Here is a 21,677-nt window from a genome sequence, read left to right on the forward strand (position 1 = left end):
GGTCGATCAAATAACTTTGTATAAATACATAAAGGGACAATACGAGGATCTCTCATGATCTGTTTATACCCAGAATTGTGACGGTAATGTGAGGGCATTCTCTACGTCTAGAAGAAAGCAGGTTTCAGCACCAACACAGAAGGGTTTTTTTTGTACTGTAAGAGCAGTGCAACTATGAAACTCTCTGCCTGAGGATGTGGTAATGATAAAATCGATAGAGAAGCTTAAGAGGGGACTAGACCTCTTTTTAGAGCACTATGATATTACAGGATATAGACATTAGGTGACCAGTGGGGTTGTTGATGCGGGGGGGGGGGGGGGGGGGTTGGACTTGGGTAGGTGATCCACCGTTGATCCAGGGATTATTCTGACTGCCATTATGGAGTCGGAAAGGAATTTTTTTTTCTCCAAATGAGCTAAATTGACATCTGCCTCGTTGTGTGTTGTTTTTTTTTTTTTTACCTTCCTCTGGATCAACAAGGGGGTCAAAATGGGCTGAACTAGATGGACTAGATGTCTTCATTCAGCCTGACATACTATTCTACTGTGTTTTCATAATTAATGCTAATCTGTTAAACACTATCTAACTTTCCAAAAAAGTATTCAGTATTTTAATTTGTACTGTTAACTTTGTAAACAAGGTAAACTTTGACTGGGTGTAAACTAGTAAGGCTTGGTCTGAAAAAGGTTGAGAACCACTGCTCTAGAGTATTGTTTGCTGCAGACTACATTTCCTTAAAACACGATTGCTGGGATTGTTTTTCTGCACAAAACCACAAATTTTACAACTCTGGCAGACACTTAAGGGCAGATTTCTGAAACTTTCTAGATTAAACAAAAAAAGCAACTTTATTGCCCATAGCAACCATACACAGTGCAGCTTTCATCTTTTCGTTCAAAAAGATTTTATTAGGGCAGCACTTGTTACATACAAATTATGTATCAGGTTGCTTTGCAGCGGGCAACATATTATTCACATCATGACATGCCATATCGACTTTTCTCATCCGTCTATTTTGATCTCTGACGTCCTGCTGTCAAAATTTTTACCCTAGAGAATACCCGAACTAAACCTGTTAATCTAACCCTAAAATTAACACTAAGACTTAGGAGAAGGAAAAGAAAAGAGAAGAGACCTAAACGTTAGATAGAGATTAATTACAGTAGGGAGACGGGAGAGGGGGAGGCATGGGGTAAGGGGGGTAGGACAGGGGTGAGAGCTGGGTCGCCGGTATGCCTCGGCAAGCGTAGTTTCATTTCCGTATATTGAAATTCACCAGTGATGTGTTTACCTGTCCAGGAGCCAATATTGGGTCATTTCATGTGTGTTGGTCTCTGATATCTTTTTTAGCATGTTTTGCGGGTTTGGTTACATCACGTAGGCGATACCCGACCATGTGCTATCCATTCCGCAGCCCTGGGGGATGCCCTGAAGTCTAGCCATGGCCACCAAATCTCATAGAACTTTTCGGTGGTCATGTCTTCGTCAGCCCTCATTTCCTCGAACCTTGCCAACTCGTTGACCGCCTCGACCCATTGACTCCTGGAGGGGTGGGCAGGAGACCGCCAGTACCTTGGGATGATTTGCCTTACTGCCTGCACGAAAAAGCGAAGCAGTCCCTTTTTGGTGGTTGAGACGGATCTCGGGTACATGGATAGTACTGCTATCTCAAGTGTGAGTCGCTCCTCCCTCCTGCATAAATTATTGTGCAACCCCGAAACGTCTTCCCACAGTGCTGCTATTGGCGGACATTCCCACCAAATGTGTGACATGTTGCCCCTTACGTCCGGGCATCTCCAGCATGAGGGTGACGCCTGGGGGGACATTCTATGCATTCTCTCTGGGGTCCTGTACCAGCGTGACACAATCTTGAAGTTTAGCTCCTGTAATCTGGAGGAGACCGAACCCCTGTGGGTTAGGGCAAACGACTTCTCCCAAGCCTCCGGGGGAAAGCCTCCACCCAGTTCTTTTTCCCATGCCGCGATATATCCCGGCGGCGTGTCCCCCATCTCCCACTCCAGCAGCATCTTGTAAAGCAGTGAGATCAAGTGGCTAGGAGAGCCAGCAGACATGCTTATTTTTTCGAAGGGGGTGAGATCCCCAGCCAGGTTTGATCCGGGTGTCAGGGAATCCAGCGAGCCCCTCAGCTGGAGGTATTCCATCCAGGCCCCTGGGGGTACATGTCTCTCTATAAAAAGTTCCGTCAGGGGCTTCAATCCTGACCGCCCCATCACATCTCTCAGACGCGGTGTTTTATTCGCGGGGGTGATCAGCAGGGATCTCCGCTGCTCGAAAGCTCTAAATTGGGGATTTGCTATTAGTGGGGTGAGAGGTCCCGGGACTGTGACCAGCGGGCATCCCCTCAGGATGCCCGACCACGCCTCGACTAGCTGCCTCAGCAGAGGGGACAATCCAGGAGAGCCTCTGATCAGGCCCCCCGGGATCCAGAACACGCCCTGAGTCAACCCCGGGTCGAGCTCATGTTCTATCTCGACCCAAAGCTTAGACTCCCGGTGCTTAAGGAGGTTCAGTACGCAGTTGGCAATGTTGGCCTTGTAATATAAGGCAAAGTCCGGTAAGCCCAGTCCCCCCTTCTCCTTTGTTCTGGCAAGCATGTTATATTTTAGTCTAGGTCTGCGGCCTCGCCAGACGAATTTTGTTATTAGGGAGCGGATGTGCCTCAGGTAGGGCCTAGGTAGCTTAACGGGGAAGGCCTGGCATACATACAAAAACCTTGGGAGGGAGTCCATTTTAACTGAGTTGATCCTTCCCACCCATGACAAGAAAAGTGGGTTCCAATTGTTTAGGTCTCTCTCTAGGTTGGCTACGAAGGGTTTGAAATTTAGTTCAAATGTGTCCGCCGGGTCCGCCGGTAACTGTACCCCTAGGTATTTAATGGATTTATCCTGCCATTTGAATGGAAACTGTCCCTTTAGGGTCTGCATCTCATGCCGTGGGAGGGACACATTCAACATTTCTGTTTTCTGTAGATTGATTTTAAAATTGCTCGCCACGCTGAATCTACCGAACTCCCGTAGCAGAACTGGGATGCCGACGCTTGGGCAGGACAGATAAATAAGGAGGTCGTCTGCGAACAGGGAGAGTTTGTAGTCTGTTTGTCCCACCCTAATGCCCCTAATTGAGTCGTTCCTCCTTATGGCGTTTGCCAGAGATTCCATTGTCAGGATGTACAAAAAGGGCGACAGTGGGCAGCCCTGCCTTGTTCCGTTTTTAATGGGTATGTTATCAGATAGTGTCCCATTTACCCTCGCCCTTGCCGTAGGGCTGTTGTATAGTGCCATGATCCTGTTCCTCATGCGGGGCCCCAGCCCCACCCTCCGCAGCGTGGCCTCCAGGAACCTCCACCCCACCCTATCAAAAGCCTTTTCTGCGTCTACTGCCATAAGGCAGAGCGGGGACCCCGCATTCCGCGCAGAGGACATCAGCGACATAGATTTTATGTTGTCCCTTCCCTCTCTCCCCGGCACAAACCCCACCTGGTCTCTATGTATTAATTTTGGTATATGTGGCTGTAGCCGGGTCGCAATCAATTTCGCGTATAGTTTGATATCTACGTTTAAGAGCGAAATGGGTCTATAGTTTCCACAAGTTGTAGGGTCCCTCCCCGGCTTGGGCAGTACTACCAGGTGTGCTTGGAGCGCCTGGGGTGGGAAGGGGCAGCCTCTGTTTATTGCATTAAAGGCCTTAAGAAGTAAGGGTGCCAATTCCTTGCTAAAGAGTTTATAGAACTTGGAGGTAAACCCATCGGGGCCCGGGCTTTTGCCTGCTTTGAGTTCCTTGATCAGCTCCGTTAGTTCCTGGCTTGAGAAATCCTCCTCCATATTAGCTGACTCCTCTAGGTCCACCGGGCCTGGGGCATTGCTGTCGAGGTACTCCTCTATCCCCCCTCTCCCTCCTTCTCGTGCTGATGCCGCGCTAGGCTCGATGTCGTACAGCTTTTTGTAGTAGCTGTGGAACTCCTCCAGTATCTCGGAGGTCGAGTGGGCTGTCCCCCCGCTTTGTTTCTGGATTTTGGGAATATGAGTCAAAGGAGTTCTGGGGTGTAGGGCCCTGGACAGCCACCTCCCACATTTATCGCCGTTTTCGAATGCACATTTTCGCATTCTGTCCCTATATCCCAATGACTTCTGGTCTAGGATTGTCAATATTTGGTGGCGTATTGTGGAGATTTCTGCTTTTGCCGTTTCTGTCGGGTGGCCCTTGTTTGTTTGCTCTTTAGAATGTAGCTCAATTAGGAGTCTATTTAGTTTTGCTGACCTAACTTTTTTGAGACGGGCCCCATGGGAGATACAGATCCCCCTCAATATGCACTTGAGAGCCTCCCATTTAATGGGGGGGCTAGTTGGGTCCTCCCTGTGTGTTTCTTCAAATGTCGCGATAGCTTTTTTGATGTCGCTGATGCATAGGGTATCATTAAGGAGGTTCTCATTTAGTCTCCACTGATTAATTTTGGGGGGTCTGCCCATGTCAGTAAGCTCTCCGTATATTGGGGCGTGATCAGACCACAGAAATGGGCCTATAGAGCAGGCAGGGTTGAAATCTAATAGCCTATGTGAAATAAATAGATGGTCTATACGGCTGTAACTGTTGTGTACCGCTGAATGAAAACTATAGTCCCTGACACCCGGATGCAGGATCCTCCACATGTCTACTAGCTGTAGTCCCTCCAGCTCCCTCCTTAATGTGCGGCATGCTGTGTGCGAGATGGGGGACCTACCCGCCGACGAATCCACCTCCGGGTCCATCACCATATTGAGATCACCTCCCAGGATCACGCTTGTGCCATCAGCGAAGTCGGCCAGCTTACGTAGAATATTCACTCCGAAGGCGACCTGGTTTTGGTTGGGAAAATAGATGTTAGCGAATGACAGAATTGAGCCCATCACTTCCAGCTTTAAAAAAATATATCTACCGAGAGGATCCACCAAACGATCTATGATTACATGCTGCAAGGACCTGTGCAATGCTACCGAGACCCCTCCTGCTTTCTTGGTGGCGTGTGGGCTGTGAACCCATGTAGTATAGAATCTAGATGTGAGGCGCGGTATGTTATCTGCTTTGAAGTGGGTCTCTTGCAGCATGGCCACCATAATCCCCTTCTTATGAAGGTGGTACAGAACCTGGTTTCTTTTTTCGGGGGTGTTCATCCCCTTGACATTGTAGGTACAAGTAGTAACCTTAACCATGGTCTCTTAAGTACAGGTGCGCGTAAGGGGTCCCAGCTCTCGAGCCCCGATGGGGCAAGGAAACGAAGGGGCAGGTGAGGAAGTGGGGAGGGGAGACCGAGAAAGGAGAGAGAGAGAGAGAGAGAGAGAGAGACTAGAAGAAAAAGAAAAACATGAGGCTTAAGGCCTCCTACCATTATACGATTCTACTTTGAAAAGATTTTCGATGCAGCGTACTGGCTGCGTACCCTACTAGGGGGTGAGGAGATCCGGAGGCGAGATTACATCTCCTGGCAGCTCCGGCGGAAACACAGTGGTTATCAATTAAGCTAAACTTTACCGACTTTGTCTTTTATCTGCAGGGAGTGCATCCCTCGGTTGAACCTGGGGAAAGAAATAAGTGAGAAATGCAACAGGCATATATGCATTACGTGGGTGCAACAGCGTTGTGTAAACACAAGGTGTTGAACTTGGGGTCAACGCTTGGTTCTTCTCTCGACCCTCGTCCATGAGGATCCTATGGCTGGTGCTAACGCCCCCTCTCGTTGTGGCCAGTCTGGGAGCGCTATCATTGGGAGTTCGAAGGCACCCAGGAATCCCGGCAAGTCCCCTAGGGTTCTGAAGGAAGCTCTTCTATTTCCTTTTCGCGCCTGGAGTTGAAAGGGATACCCCCATTGGTACTGAATTTCTTTTTCTTTTAGCGCCTCCAGTAGTGGTTTTAGGGCTCGTCTGAGCTGTAACGTGCGTCGTGATAAATCTTGAAAGATGAGAATAGGGGATCCCTTGTATGACAGCTTTCCCGCCTCTCTGGCTCTGCGCATGATCAGTTCTTTTTCTTGAAAGAAGTGGACTCTGCAGACCACGTCACGCGGCCTCGCCGGGTCTGCAGGCCTTGGGCCTAGCGTACGGTGAATTTTATCGATTTCAATTGGTTCGTCTAAAGCTCTTTGCAGTAAGTTGTTGAAAAATTTCTGGGCCCACGCTCCCAACTGGTTGTGTTCTACGCTTTCTTCTAGGCCTCTTATGCGGAGATTATTCCTCCTGTGGCGATTCTCCAGATCGTCCAGGTGGAGAAACAATTCTGATATTTGTGATGACTGAGTTTCAATCACTTTTCTGTGAGCTTCCACTGTGTCTAATAGCTTTTCTTGAACGTCTTCCACCTCTGTTAGGCGCTGGCCCACATTGGCGATATCTTTTTGTAACGCTGACATATCTTTTTTGTGGGACAGTTCTAGCTTGTGTAGAGAGCTGTCTAAATCTCTCTTGGTGGGCAGGGAGCGTAGATGTGCTCTCCAATCCCATTCTTCTCCATTGTCTGACCAGGCTGGGGATCTAGTGTGCGTCTGACCGCTTGTGAATGTTGCCTGAGACTGTGTCAGTGGGGTGCCCGGGGGGCTGATGGGCTCTCCTGCTTCCCTTCTCTGTCCCTCTGGTGCCAGGGCCTGCTCCACATCTGCTGGGGCTACTGTGTTTAGTGGTGAGGAGTGTGTGCTGGCACAGTACCTTTTGTTGTCAACAGGCTCCTTTGCCCTTCTGGCTGTGGCACCCCTGGGCTGCTGGTTCTCTGCCTGTGCTGCTGCAGGTTCCTGGAACTCTTCCTCCTCTGAGCCCCTGCTGCTGTTCCTGTCTTCCTGCCTTTTTGTGCTGTGTGCACCGCCGCTCCTCTGCTCCTCACTCCCGAACGGCTGACTTCCTGCCTCTCTGCTGCCGCCGATCGCGGCCATCTGCAGGGACGGACTGTGCTCTTGTCCCTTCTTCTCTGGGCTCTGCACTCCCGGCGTCTCCTCGCAGCGCGCGCTGCCGTTCTCCCGCTCTCCTCTCTCCGCCGGCGCCATCTTTGTTTTTCCCCGGCTTCCAGCCGCGTCTGTCTGCGGCCGCAGAAAGTGCTCCATTCTTCCTTTCTCCGGCTCGGGCAGGCGGCCCGAGGTGCTGTAGGCTCTCCTGCGTCCCATGGGCTCTCCTTTTGCTGATATGTGCTGTCGGTAAGCTTTTTTCCTTTATTTGCCGCCGGAGCCCGCCACTCGTGCGACTCACTCACTCATCGGCAAGCTCCGCCCCCCAGCTTTCATCTTTTAAGAGCACTACAATGCATGAAAGCTGAGCTGTGATTGGTTGCTATGGACAACAGTTTTTCTTTTACACAATTTTATAAATCTCTCCTAAACTGCTTGACTGTAGAAACCCAACCCTTGAAGCTCTCAAAGACTTCTGATTTACCAAGCTGTTTTTGCTCCAATATATTCTCTTGTCACAATATGTATCAAAAATTGAATGAATTGACTGACTATAATTATCAGAAACCTTTGTCTCCCACTGTTGCACTTGAATCTTTTTTTAATTACCTTATCCTTAATGTATGTAATTAGATATTTCTACATTAAATTTATCAAAAAATCTGTTATCATCTTGGGAAAATGTAGCAGACATTGCTCTGCAGCTTGAGAAGCTAAAAACTCTTGACCTCAGGTATGAAAAAAGTTATATTATAATTTGAAATATACACTTATGATGTATAAAGTGCTTTAGATTGCGCAATAAATTATTAGTCTGAAACGCTGTTTTCTTATTTACATTAGATGAGTGATAACAGGGATCTGGTATGGAGGACAATGCAGGGAAACATGGGTACTCTCCACTAGACCCTCCTGCAACAGGGAGTCTTTACATACATGTCAACTGGGAAAATCTGGCTGCGCATATTTCTGCTGCGGATGCACTATAATTGTCGTTTTTTTTTTTTTCCCTTCATGCAGGAGATCAATAGTTATGAGCTCCGGCACACGTGATCCACACTAAAATGGAGCATGGCACAATTTTTTTTTTCACGTGCGTGAAATCCGCAAATCACTTAAAATACCATCCGCGGCTATTTAATTAACTGCGGGTGGTCAATGCTTTCCTATGGGATGTGGATTTGCGGATTGTTTTTTTTTTCACGTGCAGATTTGCTAAATATAATTTCCCCGTGGACATGAGACCTAACACATGCCAAGGGTTGCAGCTGCTTTCTGGAGAAATGATTTGCATATATGAAATCCACTCCGTACATGAGGTTCTGATTTACAGTCATTATTCACTTTAAAGTTGTAATTTCCACATAAGGCCGTGCAAAATATCAACATAAACACCAGTCATGTGCAAACTGACTAGACCTATATCATCCCTCTCTAATAGGTGTCAGCCTTCCACCTCAAAATCGCACACGGTGTATCTTCATCATTGTAGTGCTGCATGGCTCTTGAAGCCCTGGACATGCCTGTTGCATCTCCAGGCAGTCATTGTTGGAAGAGTGCAGCCAGCTCATCTAGCTACTCTTTAGTTCATTAGATAACCCACCTTCTTCCATTTATTTATTTTTTTTAATTGATTTTTTTTCTCTACAGAGTATGTAGTATACAGGCAGAATAAGATACTGTAGAGAAGTAATTGTAAAAAAAAAAAAGCGACCAAACGTTAAAAAAAATAAAGTCAAAAGAAGTAGTTGTCACTTTGCATGCAGTTACATCTCAGATGTTAAGATATGCAAATGATTTGAGTTGTGTGAGTTGACACCTGTGGCCCCAAAAGTGGTTCCACACTTGGCCTATAAAAGGCTCTCAAATAACTTTTGTGTGTAATGCCCCACAAAAAGCTAAAGCCGAATTCAGTGTGTCCTCTATCATATCCAGGCCGCCCTCAATCTGGCACGAATATCAGAACTTCCTAGATTTTTTTTTAGAGTTGGAGAGAACTTTGACCTCTCCTTCCGCTTGAGAGGGGACACATTCTTGGGATGTGAGAAGCTGGATGCTTTGTATTTACCCTTTCCGATCCACTGTCTGGCGTCTGAAGACATTCTGATTGAAGGCTGTACAGCTCTGATGTTGGAAGACGTCCGGCAGGGTATTCTTACTGTATATTACTGACCGCTCTGTTGGGGGCCTCCTCTAGCATGCCCCATACCGCAGTACTGGCTCTAGCCAGCAGACAGCAACATTGTGTAATGGCAGAAAGAAAAAGCCCCCTAGGAAACCCTGAATCCAAAATTGGAATGCAAAGGGTTAATGAATCGCTGCTGCCTGGGCTATTATGACCAGACTGTTAGGTGTTTAATACCAGTGGATGTGTGAGATCACTCACAGAAGATAACAGTGCTCAGAACGCTCGTGACAGACCACCAATGGAGAGGATTGTCTGAACGTCTGACAAGCAGGAGCAGCTCCAACTGTTTCATTGTCTGCCATAGTCACAGGCCCCTTTTGTCTGTTGGAACCATTTTCAGGTGCTTGGCTGAAGTGTTTTTTAGTCTTGCCACACCAGTTACTCATGCTGCCTTTGACACCCACCGTTGCCTCCATTTGCAATGGTGTAAGAGAACGACAAAAATGGACAGCTCTAGATTGGAACCAAGTTGTCTTCGGCGACGAATCTAGGCTTAGATTGGTCACTGACGATGGCCATGTTCGTGTATGACAATTTAAGGGGTGAGCATCTCAGTCTTGACTTTGCTATGGAGCGGCACACCGCCCTCACTGCTGGTGTGATCTGGGGGTTATCGCATGCAACAGTCGGTCACTCCCAGAAGTGGTATGAGGAACAATGACAGCTCAGCAATATGTTGAGGACATCCTGCAGACATGTGTTCCTCTTATGGCAGGGCTTCCTAGAGGCATTTTCCAGCAGGATAATACTCGGCCGCGTACAGAAGGGTGTCACAGGATTATCTCCACAATATTGCCACACTTCTATGGCTGCCTGGTCACCAGATTTATCACCAATAAAACTTGTATGAGACTATCTGGGACACTTTCTTGGACAGCCTATGAATGTACACGATCTAGAGGCTCAGTTACAGCAAATGTGGAGCGATATGCTGCAGGATACCATACAGAACCTGTGTGCCTGCCCATATCACATCTTGTATCCAAGCTAGAGGCATCGCAACAGGGTACTTGGAGCCTCCATGCCCGCCCATATTACATCTTGTATCCAACCTAGAGGCGGTATAACATTGTACTGGAGCCTCCATGTCCGCCCGTATCACATCTTGTATCCAAAGCTAGAGGCAGTACAAGAGGATACTAGACTCCCTTCAATGGGTCAGTTTTCTGCAATAAATATTTTTTTTTTCCCTCTAATATTGTAATCCCCTATATGAACTGTTCAATCACACATGAAGTTTCATTAGATTTCATCATCTCCTTGTGGGTGTTTGATTTTTTATTTTTTTTTTTACAATGAGTTAGTGTGTATGTATAGTAAATATGAATATTTTGTGTACAAATGTAGCACTTTATTAGCCGTACATGCCCTTTCACAATTGGAGCTTCCCTGTGTGGAGATTGGACCCATGACCCTGGAGTGCAGTATAAAATCAAGTGAGTAAGTTGTGTTATTTTTTTTTTTTCTTATTCATTTTCAGTGTGAATCCACATTAGTATGGGAAAATCAAGCGATCTGAGCGATTTCAAAGGAGACATGACGGTCTGGAGCCAGTATTGAGAATTGAAAAAAAAACTTGTGGGGGGTTTTCGTGCAATGGTATTGAGGGTTTAGTTAGAATGGTGTGACCTAGAAAAATATCCAGCGAAAGCTGCTCCTGTGGCTGTAAACAACTCATTAAGATATTAACTCTGAGGTCAGAATTCTTATTTAGAGGTGGTGCACAGTCATGCAAATATAGTGCTGACGCTTCAGTTATTGTCCATATGGACTATAAGAGCAGACGACTAGAGTTCTGTTTACGTGAAACAGGCAAGATTCCAGTGCGCATATATAAAATAGTTCATTGAGCAGTGGAAAAACAGCACCTGCTCAGACAAATTCACACAAGGTAGAAGAAAAAACAAGGGGATCTGCTATCTTGGACCTAATTCTTACCAACAGGGAGGAAATGGTTGAGGAAGTAAGGATGATTAGGACCTTAGGAGGCAGTCATCATGCTGTCCTTGAATTTTGGAAAACGAGGGAAAAAAGATTTGAAAGGACTCAGACTTTGTAAAAATCTGCCTTGCTGAAATCCAACCATGAACATCCAAGAAGGAAGGAAAATTTTACGAAATGAGATTCTCAAAGCACAATCGTTAAGCTTTAAATGAAGGAAGAATGCGTAGCATTTAAAAGAGACCTGGATGTATGAACATAGAAGAAAAAAATAAATTTTTATCAAATGGAAAGAGGGGAATAGCTAAAGAAGAATATATAGTACCGTCTACAGAAACTGAATTGAGACTTGCAAGAGAGGGCAATAACAGTAAAAGGATTTGGGGGAAATGTCAAAAGTAAAAGAAAAGCCAAAGATGCTATAGGATGTGGACAATATGAAAATGGTGAATTGGTTAATAATGTTGAGAAGGTTGAACTTTTAAATTCCTATTTTGTATCTTACAGTAAGTAAATGTAACCTCAGCTAATCTTCCCTGTGATATCGAAGGAATAAAAGAATGCAGAATGCAGGCTATCTATAAACTGAGAGATGGTGAGGGAACACATAGATAACTTACATGAATTCAAGTCTCCAGGTACAGATGAATTACATCCTAGGATACTGAGGGAAGCGGCAGAGGTAATTGCTTAACCACTCGCCGTAATCTCTGAAAATTTCTGGAGAAGAGAAGTCCCAGAAGATTAGAAAAGGGCAAATTTCCCCATCTTCAAAAAAGGAAGGAAGGTAGACAGACCCAGCAAACTACAGGCCTGTAAGCCTGACTTCTATACCTGGAAAGATCTTCAAACAAATTATTTAACAGCATATATGTAAGTATTTGGATGAGAATGGAGTAACTAACCAGAGCCAGCATGGGATTGTAACAAACAAGTCACGGAGACTACTCTAATTTCCTTCTATGACAGAATCACGGACTGGATCGACCTGGGAAATGTGTTAGATATAGCATATCTTGATTTTAGTATAGCATTTAATAAAGTATCTCATACCATACTCATTGAAAAAATGACCAAATGTTGGATCGACTAGCCAACTATTAGGTGGATTCACAACTGGTAGAGGGGTCATGGTCAGGCAAACAATGGTCAAAGATGGCTGTACATCCAATTGGAAGAATGTCTCAAGTGGGGTACCACAAAGTTCGGTGCTTGACCCGGTATTGTTCAACATTTTTATAAATGATCTAGAGGCGGGAATTGAGGGGAAACTCATTAGATTCGCCAATGACACAAAGCTAGGAGGGATAGCTAACATTAGGGCAAAGAGAGAGAGCGTATTCAAAAAGATATAGAAAAAGCTTGAACAGTGGGGGCCGACTAACTGGTAATTAACAGAGAGAAATGTGGACAAGAAAAATGAAAAAAACATACAGAATGGGAGGAATTGGGTCAAGTGTGATTCAGCAGCAAAAAAGGCAAATTCTGGGATGTATTAGGAGAAGGATAGACTCTAGATAATGTCGGGTAATTATCCCCTTCTACTTTTCCTTTAGTCAGACCTTATTTGGAATACTGTGCCCCCCTTATTTGGAATACTGTGTTCTGGGCCCCCCAATTTAAAAAAAAGACATTGACAAACTCCAAGTTCGGAGAAAAAGCTACCAGGATAGTGAGTGGTGTGCACATCATGTCCCATAAGGAACGGTTAAAGAATCTGGGAATGTTCAGTTTGCAACAAAAAAGGCATGAGAGAAGACCGAATAGCTGTCTACAAATATCTGAAGGTCTGTCACAGTGCAGAGGGATCATCCATATTCTCATCTGCGCAAGGAAATTCTAAAAGCAATGGGATGAAACTGAAAGGGAGGAGACACAGATTAGATATTAGACAGTGTGATTTAATGAGTGGAACGAGGTTGCCATGGGAGGTGGTGAGCTCTCCTTCAGTGGAAGTCTTCAGAGGATGGACTAACATATGTCTGCGATTATTTAGTGGTTCCTACATTGAGCAAGGGATTGGACCCAATGATCCTGAAGGTCCCTTCCAACTCTACCATTCTATGATTTCTAGATTTTTGTTGCACTGTGCTAATTGGAGGGTCAGAATATGGCACAAGCAGTATGAATTGATGAACTCTTCTTCCTGTCTGCTCTTCAGAGCATGTCAGTACATCCATATAATTTGCTACAACTACAAGAAACTCTCCTATCAGCAGGGGCCAATATTCCTGCAGAACTATTTCAACACCTAGTGAAATTTATGCTACAATAAATTGCTGCACTTCTGAAGGCCAAATGAGGTCCAATGTGCTGTTACATGGGTGTCTCCAAAAAAGCTGCCATTCTGTGTATAATTTATATATATATATATATATATATATATATATATATATATATATATATATATATATATATATATATATATATAAATGCATCCTAAGAGCAAAAAATGTCTTTTTTATGTGCCATCACACTGACCTCCACATCCTAAGGATCTTGAAGTCACTGACAGTTTGCTGTGAGCGATTCCTGCATTGTATTAGTGTGTTCTGCCATCACCAGCATAGGTATATTTTGCATTTTTTATGTCCCAAAGCGATAAGTTCTGTTTACATCAACTTTCTTGCAAGTGCTGGTGGTACTTATCAATACATGCCATTAGCACTTCTGGTTCATAAGTTGTCATAGAACAAGGAAGCTCATGCTACACAGTAAGGATAGCTAGCTATATAACTAGTTATACAGCATATTTATTAAAATTGCTAGGATGTAAGAGCGTATAATTGTACTTAACTGCTTCTCAAAATCCACAGTGTCTTGGAGAAGTATTCAACCCCCATTAGTGTTTCTCCTGCTTTGTTGTATTGCAACCTGGAATTACCATAAATTATAATTTAGGTTTTATGTGATGGATTGGCCAAATTAGTCCAAATTGTTACAGTAGAATAAAACAAAACACAGTTAAAAAACCTAAACTGCATTCCCTCCTTTTTTTGCCACATGCCCTGACTGTCCCAACCAACTTCACAGTTAGGGCTCACTCACACAAGCGTATTCAGGATGCGTATTACGCATGTATTTTTTTTGGCTAAATATGGCCCTTTTTCATGAAAACTATGGCCCTTTTTCAGAATCCCACGATCCCGTTGGATTCTGAAAAATAATCCTCCTGTGTAAATGCATGCAGCGACTGAATGAAAATTGTTCGGTTCCTCAGTTTCTACATACAGAAAACTGAACTACGGGCAGTTCAGTGTAAACAGTTGGTTACTTCTGAACAACTTTCTGCTTACTTTTGAAGGGAGGCAGGCGGGAAGAGAATGCTTCCTGGTCGCTCCGTCTACATGCCGGCAGCGCTGTGAGCGATACCAGCGATACACAGGAGTGAGCTTCACTGAGTCGAATGTCTGGCATTAAGACTACTACATCACACTTATCTGCAGACTTCTGTCTTTCTCCTTTTGTGTGATGGGCAGCTGTTTATGCTGTAATGGAAGCATTGTGTGCAACATTTTATTGAGAAGTAACACAAATCTTGTTTCACATAGAAGAGTGAACTGTAATTGACTGTGCAAATGTGAACAAACCTTTTCCTAATCTCGCTCTTTGCTCTACAGTGAGAACAAACTTTCTCTTCCATCAAATCCATCTTCATTAGCAAGCTCTTTTACAAACTTGGTAGTCCTTTCTCTTAACCGGACAGGAATTATCTGGAATGAGGTAATCTTGCATTTTACACAATTTATAGCCTAACCATGAAATGCTAATGGCGCTACAGTAATTCTAAATACCTGAATGTGGCTGGATACTGTTAAAACCAGAATATCTATTTTGATCTCGATTATTAACAATAATGGTTTTAAGTTCTGCAGATTTGATGCAGAGTTACAGTATGTTGTCAATTCTATATTGTCCTGATAGCAGTGTAGTAGGTGCCAGATATATGGTTTTTAGAATAATGCTTTGTTGAAGTATAGTTAGCCTGACACTATTATCAGTCCTGCTGTTAATTGCTTACTAAAGGCCTAACATAAATAGTTGTCATAAGGGAAGGGACTAGTTTCTATGTATACTTAAGTTTCAGGGGTTAATGGTAAATCAGTGTTACAGAGCAATCTTTGCACTATGAGAAGAAAGTGAATCAACACATTAGGAAAGTGGCAAAACATCGCAAGAATACAACTCTGAAAGTTACAGAAACATTTGAGGGATAGCACTTAGCTTTTTCCATAACTCCCATAGAGTTGTATGGAGTGACTGTACACACACTCAAGTGCTACTCTGTAGCATCCTCAAAGTGGTCAGACAGGACCTACGTTCTAGTCGGTAGTGGTGCCCCAAGCAATCTAATATTACTTGTCCTGTCAATGGGTGGAAAAACAATTATCAGAAGAGCTTTGTGCCTCATTTTACATCTCAATTGTTGAAGTTGGTCAAATAATTAACTGTACATTGTTCAGAACAGAAATAAATTGATAAGTTTATTTGATCAAATACATGTTAATTTTATATAGCTGCTATGATTTGGTTCTTACTTTGAGTCCTTATGTATGCAAAGGCAACAGGCTGCAGCCATGTGGGAAATTTACATACTTTGCAGAACCCACATGGTTATTTATTTTATATGTCTCAAGAGGCAAAAGTTGGGCATAACACTGGGCACTGAAATGGCAGAATTGTGAAAAATGTAGTAATTTTTTTTCACTCTTATGTGATTTTTCACTCTTTCCCATGCTCATTTTTTGTCCTGTAACATTTATTTTATAAACTAAATATGTAATACAAAGAGATCCTTGCAATTTGTTACGTGCAATTTCTGGCTGCACTATAGAGTACTTCTCTACTCTCATGATACATCTATTTAAGTAAATACTTGCGTTCCTCATAAAATAAGAGGAATTTTAAAGGGAATAAATTAAAGTTGGACAACCCCTTAGTACATGGGTGTCAAATTGATTTTCACCGAGAGCCATATCAGCCCCCATGGTGACCTTCAAAGGGCCAATTGTAATTGAAAAGCCCCATTTACACAGGACGAGTGTCGGGCAAACGATGCCCGACACTCGTCTGTGTCTTCGTGCTCCGGTGCTCCTGCACGGGAGCTAGCAGTGCTGGCTTGCACATGGAACGGCCAGCAGGGGGGCGGGGCAGTGCAGGAGATTTCTCTCCTCTCGCTCTCCTGCCCCCCTCCATTCACAACACAGCCGCCGCTTACTATTGTACTACTGCTGTTTAAACTGTGCCATCTGCCATGAGCTTCATTGCTGATCTTTCATGCTTCATAAATGATGAGCGATGAAGCTCGTGTAGTTTAAACAGCCACCGTTTAGTAGTGAATGGCGGCTGTGTTATTTGAATGGAGGGGGGCAGGGGAGCGAGAGGAGAGAAATCTCCTGCACTGCCCGCCCCCCTACTGGTCGCTCCGTGAACCAGCCTGGTCTGCTAGCTCCCGTGCAGGGGGACACAGGAACGAGTGACGGGCATCGTTTGCCCAACACTCGTCCTGTGTAAATGGGGCTTTAGACTGTGTAGTAAGGGCTTGTTCACAGAGGCGTCTTTACATACATAATATGTAGTGAATTGAAGCCATTGATTTCAATGAGTTTATTCACATGAATGTATATTTTCACATAGCATGACCTATTTTGTGCTTACTACGCACCACAATAGGCCATTGCAGTGAATGAGACATGCAAATATGCAGTAAATTCGCAGGAAACCTGTGTATTCACTGCGCACCATTTCAATGGGCCAATCTGCGTTCTTTTTAGTGTGCCCAGATACGCAGGCATAAGCAATTTTCAATTGCGCAAATACGCAGCGAATTTGTGCGACCAAAATACGATTACGGCCTTGTGAACAAGCCCTAATAGTGACCCCTATAGTGGTCGCAGTAGTAATAGTGGAAAATTAGGAGAGCGCCCCGTCTTTGAGCCAAAACGTCTGTGGTGGTCAATAAAGATAAGGACACCCACCTGTCGTAGTAGTCGTCAAAACCACCACGTAGCACGTAAGAACGCCTTGATACCACACTGTAATTCCTAAGAACCAGGAAGAGCACACTCAAAGAAGCTGATAGCCAAGACAGGGATCGGAAATTAATAGAAAAATAATGTGTAAATAACCCCGGCGTTCCTGTGTGTTTAGTTAGTACGAATGATAATTGATGGAGAGGCACTTACTTGCACAGAGGGGCCCGTATGGGTGACGAGCTTCCTCTGTAGAAGTCCGGAAAGACATGTGTTCTCCACCTTGTGTTCAGGAGTCCAGAGAACAGCACCAGGATTGATGGCAGTGGGATTGTGGCACACAATTTTAACCGCAAAACAACGTGGGTGTCTGCTTAAAAAATCCTTAATTTAATATAAAGGCAATATGCCACACAGTAGTTATAGTGACTCTCATAGTGGCCCCAGTAGTAATATTAACCCCCCCCCCCCATAGTGGCCCCAGTAGTAACAGAATAACCCACAGAGGCTCCAGTAGTAATAGTGACCCCCACTGTGGCCCCAGTAGTAACAAGGTACTCCATAGTGGCCTCAGTAGTAATGCCGACCCCCCCCCCCCCCCACAGTGGCCCCAGTAGAAAGTGACCCCCCCCCACACACACACACACACAGTGGCCTCAGTAGTAACAGCGACCTCCCACAGTGGCCCCAGCAGTAATAGCGACCCCCCCCCCCTCCCACAGTAATATTAACCCCCCTCAGTAGTAGTAATTTTCCACCCCCCCCCCCCCCCCAACCCATATACTTGCCTCCTCCTTGCAGTCAGCGCCGATCCTCTGCTCGCGCTAAACCCGAGTGCACACTGACGTTAGTGTGTGAGTCCAGAACGTTTATCTCTCCTCCGGACTGAGGAGCACAGGACTCTGGGGAGGAGGAACCCCGGCTGCACACGTCAGAGTGTGCGACGGGATCAGCTCTGCCAGCATGATTACCAGCTGGGAGCTGCGACATCCCAGCCGGTAATCGCTACAGTGGTGAATGGCCATCGGGACGCTGCAGGCCACAGAAAATGAGGCAGCGGGCCAGGTTTGGCCCGCGAGGCTTGTTTGACACTTGTGCCTTAGAATCATAGAATGGTAGAGTTGGAAGGGACTTCCTGGTTCAACACCCTGCTCAGTGCCGGATTCACTAAATCATCCCAGACAGATATTTGTCCACCCTTTGTTTGAACACTTCCATTGAAGGAGAACTCGCCACCTCCCGTGGTAACCTGTTCCACTCATTGATCTCTCACTGTCAAAGTTTTGTCAAATATCTAATTTGTGTCTCTTCCCTTTCAGTTTCATCCCATTGCTTCTAGTTTTTCCTTGTGCAAATGAGAATAGGGCTGATCCTTCTGCACTGTGACAGCCCTTTAGATAGTCTCCTTTCAGCCTTCTTTTTTGCAAGCTAAACATTCCCAGATCCTTTAACCGTTCCTCATAGGACATGATTTGCAGACTGCTCACGATCTTGGTAACTCTTCTCTGAACTTGCTCCAGTTTGCCTAAGTCTTTTTTTAAGTGGACACAATATTCCAGACGAGGTCTGACTAAGGAAGAGTAAAAGGGGATAATTACCTCATGTGATCTAGACTCTATGCTTCTCTTAATACATCCCAGAATTGTGTTTAAACATGAGTCAAAAATGTGATGCAGCAGCCAAAAAGGCAGTCTATGATCTATTAGCATACCCAAGTCTTTTTCACAGGTGCTGCTGCTTAGCGCAATTCCTCCCATTCTGTATGTGCTTATTTTCATTTTTCTTGCCCAGATGTAGGACTTTGCTTTTTTCCTTGTTAAATACAATTCTGTTAGTCGCTGCCCACCGTTCGAGCTTTTCTAGATCTTTTTGAATACTCTCTCTTCTCTGGTGTTAGCTATCCCTCCTAGCTTTGTGTCATCCCTCCTCGAGATCATTTTATAAAAATGTTGAACAATACAGGGCCTAGGACAGAGCCTTCTAGTACCCACACTTGATACATTCTCCCACATGGATGTGCAGCCATTTATGACCACTCTTTGAGTACGATCACTCAGCCACTTGTTAATCCACCTAACAGTTGCCTTGTCAATCCCATATTTGGTCATTTTTTCAAGAAGTATGGCATGAGATACTTTGTCAAATGCTTTACTAAAGTCAAGATATACTATATCCACTGCATTTCCCTGATCAACCCAGTCGGTGATTCTGTCATAGAAGGAAATTAATTACTCCCATTTTTATCCAAGCACTTGCATACATACTGTTTAATAAATTGTTCAAAGATCTTTCCCGATATAGAAGTCAGGCTCACAGGCCTGCATTTCCTGAATCCACCTTCTTCCCTTTTTGAAGATAGGGACAGCATTTGCAGTTTTCCAATCTTCTGGGACTTCTCCTGTTCTCCAGAAATTTTCAAAGATTTTGGCGAGTGATTCAGCAATGACCTCCGCTGCTTCCCTTAGTATCCTAGGATGTAATTCATCTGGACCTTGAGACTTGAATTCATTTAAGTTAATTAAGTGTTCCCTTACCATCTCTCTGCTTATAGATAGCCTGCATTCTTTTATTCCCCGAATAGCACAGGGAAGATCAGTTGATGTTTCATCTACTTTCTGGGAAAAAACAGATACAAAATAGGAATTTAAAAGTTCGGCCTTCTCAGCATCATTCTTAACCAATTCAGCATTTTCATCTTGTTTTGATCTTTGCATCCTATAGCATCTTTGACTTTTTTCTTTTGCTTATATGGAGAGACAGACATGTCCAGCATATACTGTATGTTTACAGCTGTGATTTGTACATTTACAAAAGTGATGGTGGTTTGTTTTTCTTAACATGTAGGTATGCATTATAAATCTTAGCTTGGTTCATAAAAGCTGATCATTTTTATCATGTTACTCAGGTCAATGTTTTTGATTTTTGTGTCTGAAAGGTTTTACAGTCTGCTGTAATGTGGCCTGCGCTTGAAGAGCTTCATTTGGCTTCAAACAACATCACCTGTTTAGAAAGGTAAAGTCTTTAGTTAAAAGATATATTGTGGAATTTTACATTATAACACATTTTATACAATAATCTCCATTGCAGTGATATGTTTTATAACACTTATAGTTATTGATTATAATGGCTTACAAATATTTAGTCTGTTCCACATTGTGTTAACCCTTTTGCGTCCAGGTTTTTTTCAATATCTTGCACTTTCAGTCGCCAAGGCAGTTTTCACACTTTTGACATGTAAATCCTACATTACAAAATAAATCCATACCCATGTATTTTCTGGAAGTAGACACCTGGCACATTTTAAAAATGCTACTCTGTACGTTATGGTTCAATCACTTTTATTAAATAAACAAGTAAAGAACACAACCTGCATGTTAATACATTATATAATCTGCACATATAAAATCGGGTAAGGCAATGATAATGGGTAGAATGGGTTTCACAAAACGCCAAGTGGCACAGAACTTGAGCAGCAGTTTTAATATAGTAAGGCCGCCTGCAGACGGCCAGGTCGGATCCGGCAGCGAAAATTCTCACCGCGGGACCCGACCTGAGCGCCTGCAGAGAGCAGCGCGTACTCACCCGCACCCCGCAGCTCCGGATCTTTCGTGTGCCAGCCTGCGGGCAGCCAGCGCATGCGCAGACCGGAGCCAGCGCATGCGCAGACCGGAACCGGCGGTGGGTGAGTGACGAGCCCCGCACAGAAATAGAACACACCGCAGTTTGTTTGCCGCGCGAGATTTCGCGCGGCCAAACCGTGGCCATCGGCATAGGATTGCGTTTGTTAACTCAATCTATGCAGGCTTTCAGTGGCAGAAATCCTGTCGCGGAATTTCCACCCGTCTGCAGGCGGCCCAACAAACATAAAATTGACAAAAAAAAACACTAAAAAATGGGGGGAAAGGTAGGAATAGGAGGCGGTGTGGGGTCAGAAGATGGAGGTGTTACAAGGAACTGATTAGGCTACAACGCCAAATTGACAGTTCAGGGGTATTTTGAACCATGATCAAAGGGGTCCAATTCTGCAGAAAATCATCGCATCTGTCTTGGTCTTGAGCAATGAGCTCCTCCAAATGATACTTTCTCTGTGATTTGGCGTACCATTCTGTTAGGCCGGGAATCTGAGAGGATTACCAAAGACAAGGTATGAACAAGCGAGCTGCTTGTAAGAAAAAGCATACCAACCCCTTCTTCAGTGAAGAAAGTGACCCCCATGTATTCTGGAGATTAAGGCCATCACCGGAGACCAAGTCAGATGGACACAGCAGACTTTATTGTAAAAAGCATTTATAGTTGACCAAAAGAGAGCACTTTTTCATACTCCCAGCAGAGGTGAATTTGTGAACCCCTTGCTATTCTTCAGGGCCAGCACAGGGGAGAGTACTCGGGGAGATCATGGAGCACAGTGGGAGTTCTATACCATCTGGAGAGAATTTTGTAATAATTCTGTTGGAGATTGCAAGAAATAGAAGATGTATGCATGAGAACAAATGCCTCGGTCTATTCTTCAAGAGAAAAACCTATACCAAGTTCAGTCTCCCAGGCAGACACAAAGGAGTCCAATAAGACAGCCTCCCCAGACTCCTGAAGCAGTCCACAGTGCAACAGCACCAAAAGGGAGGAGGTGGGGAGGAGTTTCTAAGCATAGGCATT

General features: G+C 44.5%; 1 protein-coding gene across 9 annotated transcripts in view; it reads left to right on the top strand.

Annotated features, from left to right (window-relative positions):
• The window catches only part of TBCE (tubulin folding cofactor E), a 193,279-nt gene that overhangs the window by 49,980 nt on the left and 121,622 nt on the right, over positions 1 to 21,677 (top strand). For 8 of the 9 annotated variants that reach the window (XM_066596011.1, XM_066596009.1, XM_066596008.1 and 5 more), the window contains 3 exons: positions 7,557 to 7,656; positions 14,673 to 14,775; positions 19,960 to 20,036. In XM_066596011.1, the coding sequence (XP_066452108.1) occupies positions 7,557 to 7,656; positions 14,673 to 14,775; positions 19,960 to 20,036 (280 nt within the window). The remainder of the gene's footprint in view (positions 1 to 7,556; positions 7,657 to 14,672; positions 14,776 to 19,959; positions 20,037 to 21,677) is intronic. The other variant, XM_066596013.1, reaches the window with a different exon arrangement.

The sequence above is a fragment of the Eleutherodactylus coqui genome, chromosome 3, assembly GCF_035609145.1.
Source record: "Eleutherodactylus coqui strain aEleCoq1 chromosome 3, aEleCoq1.hap1, whole genome shotgun sequence".
NCBI classification, from domain to species: Eukaryota; Metazoa; Chordata; class Amphibia; order Anura; family Eleutherodactylidae; genus Eleutherodactylus; species Eleutherodactylus coqui.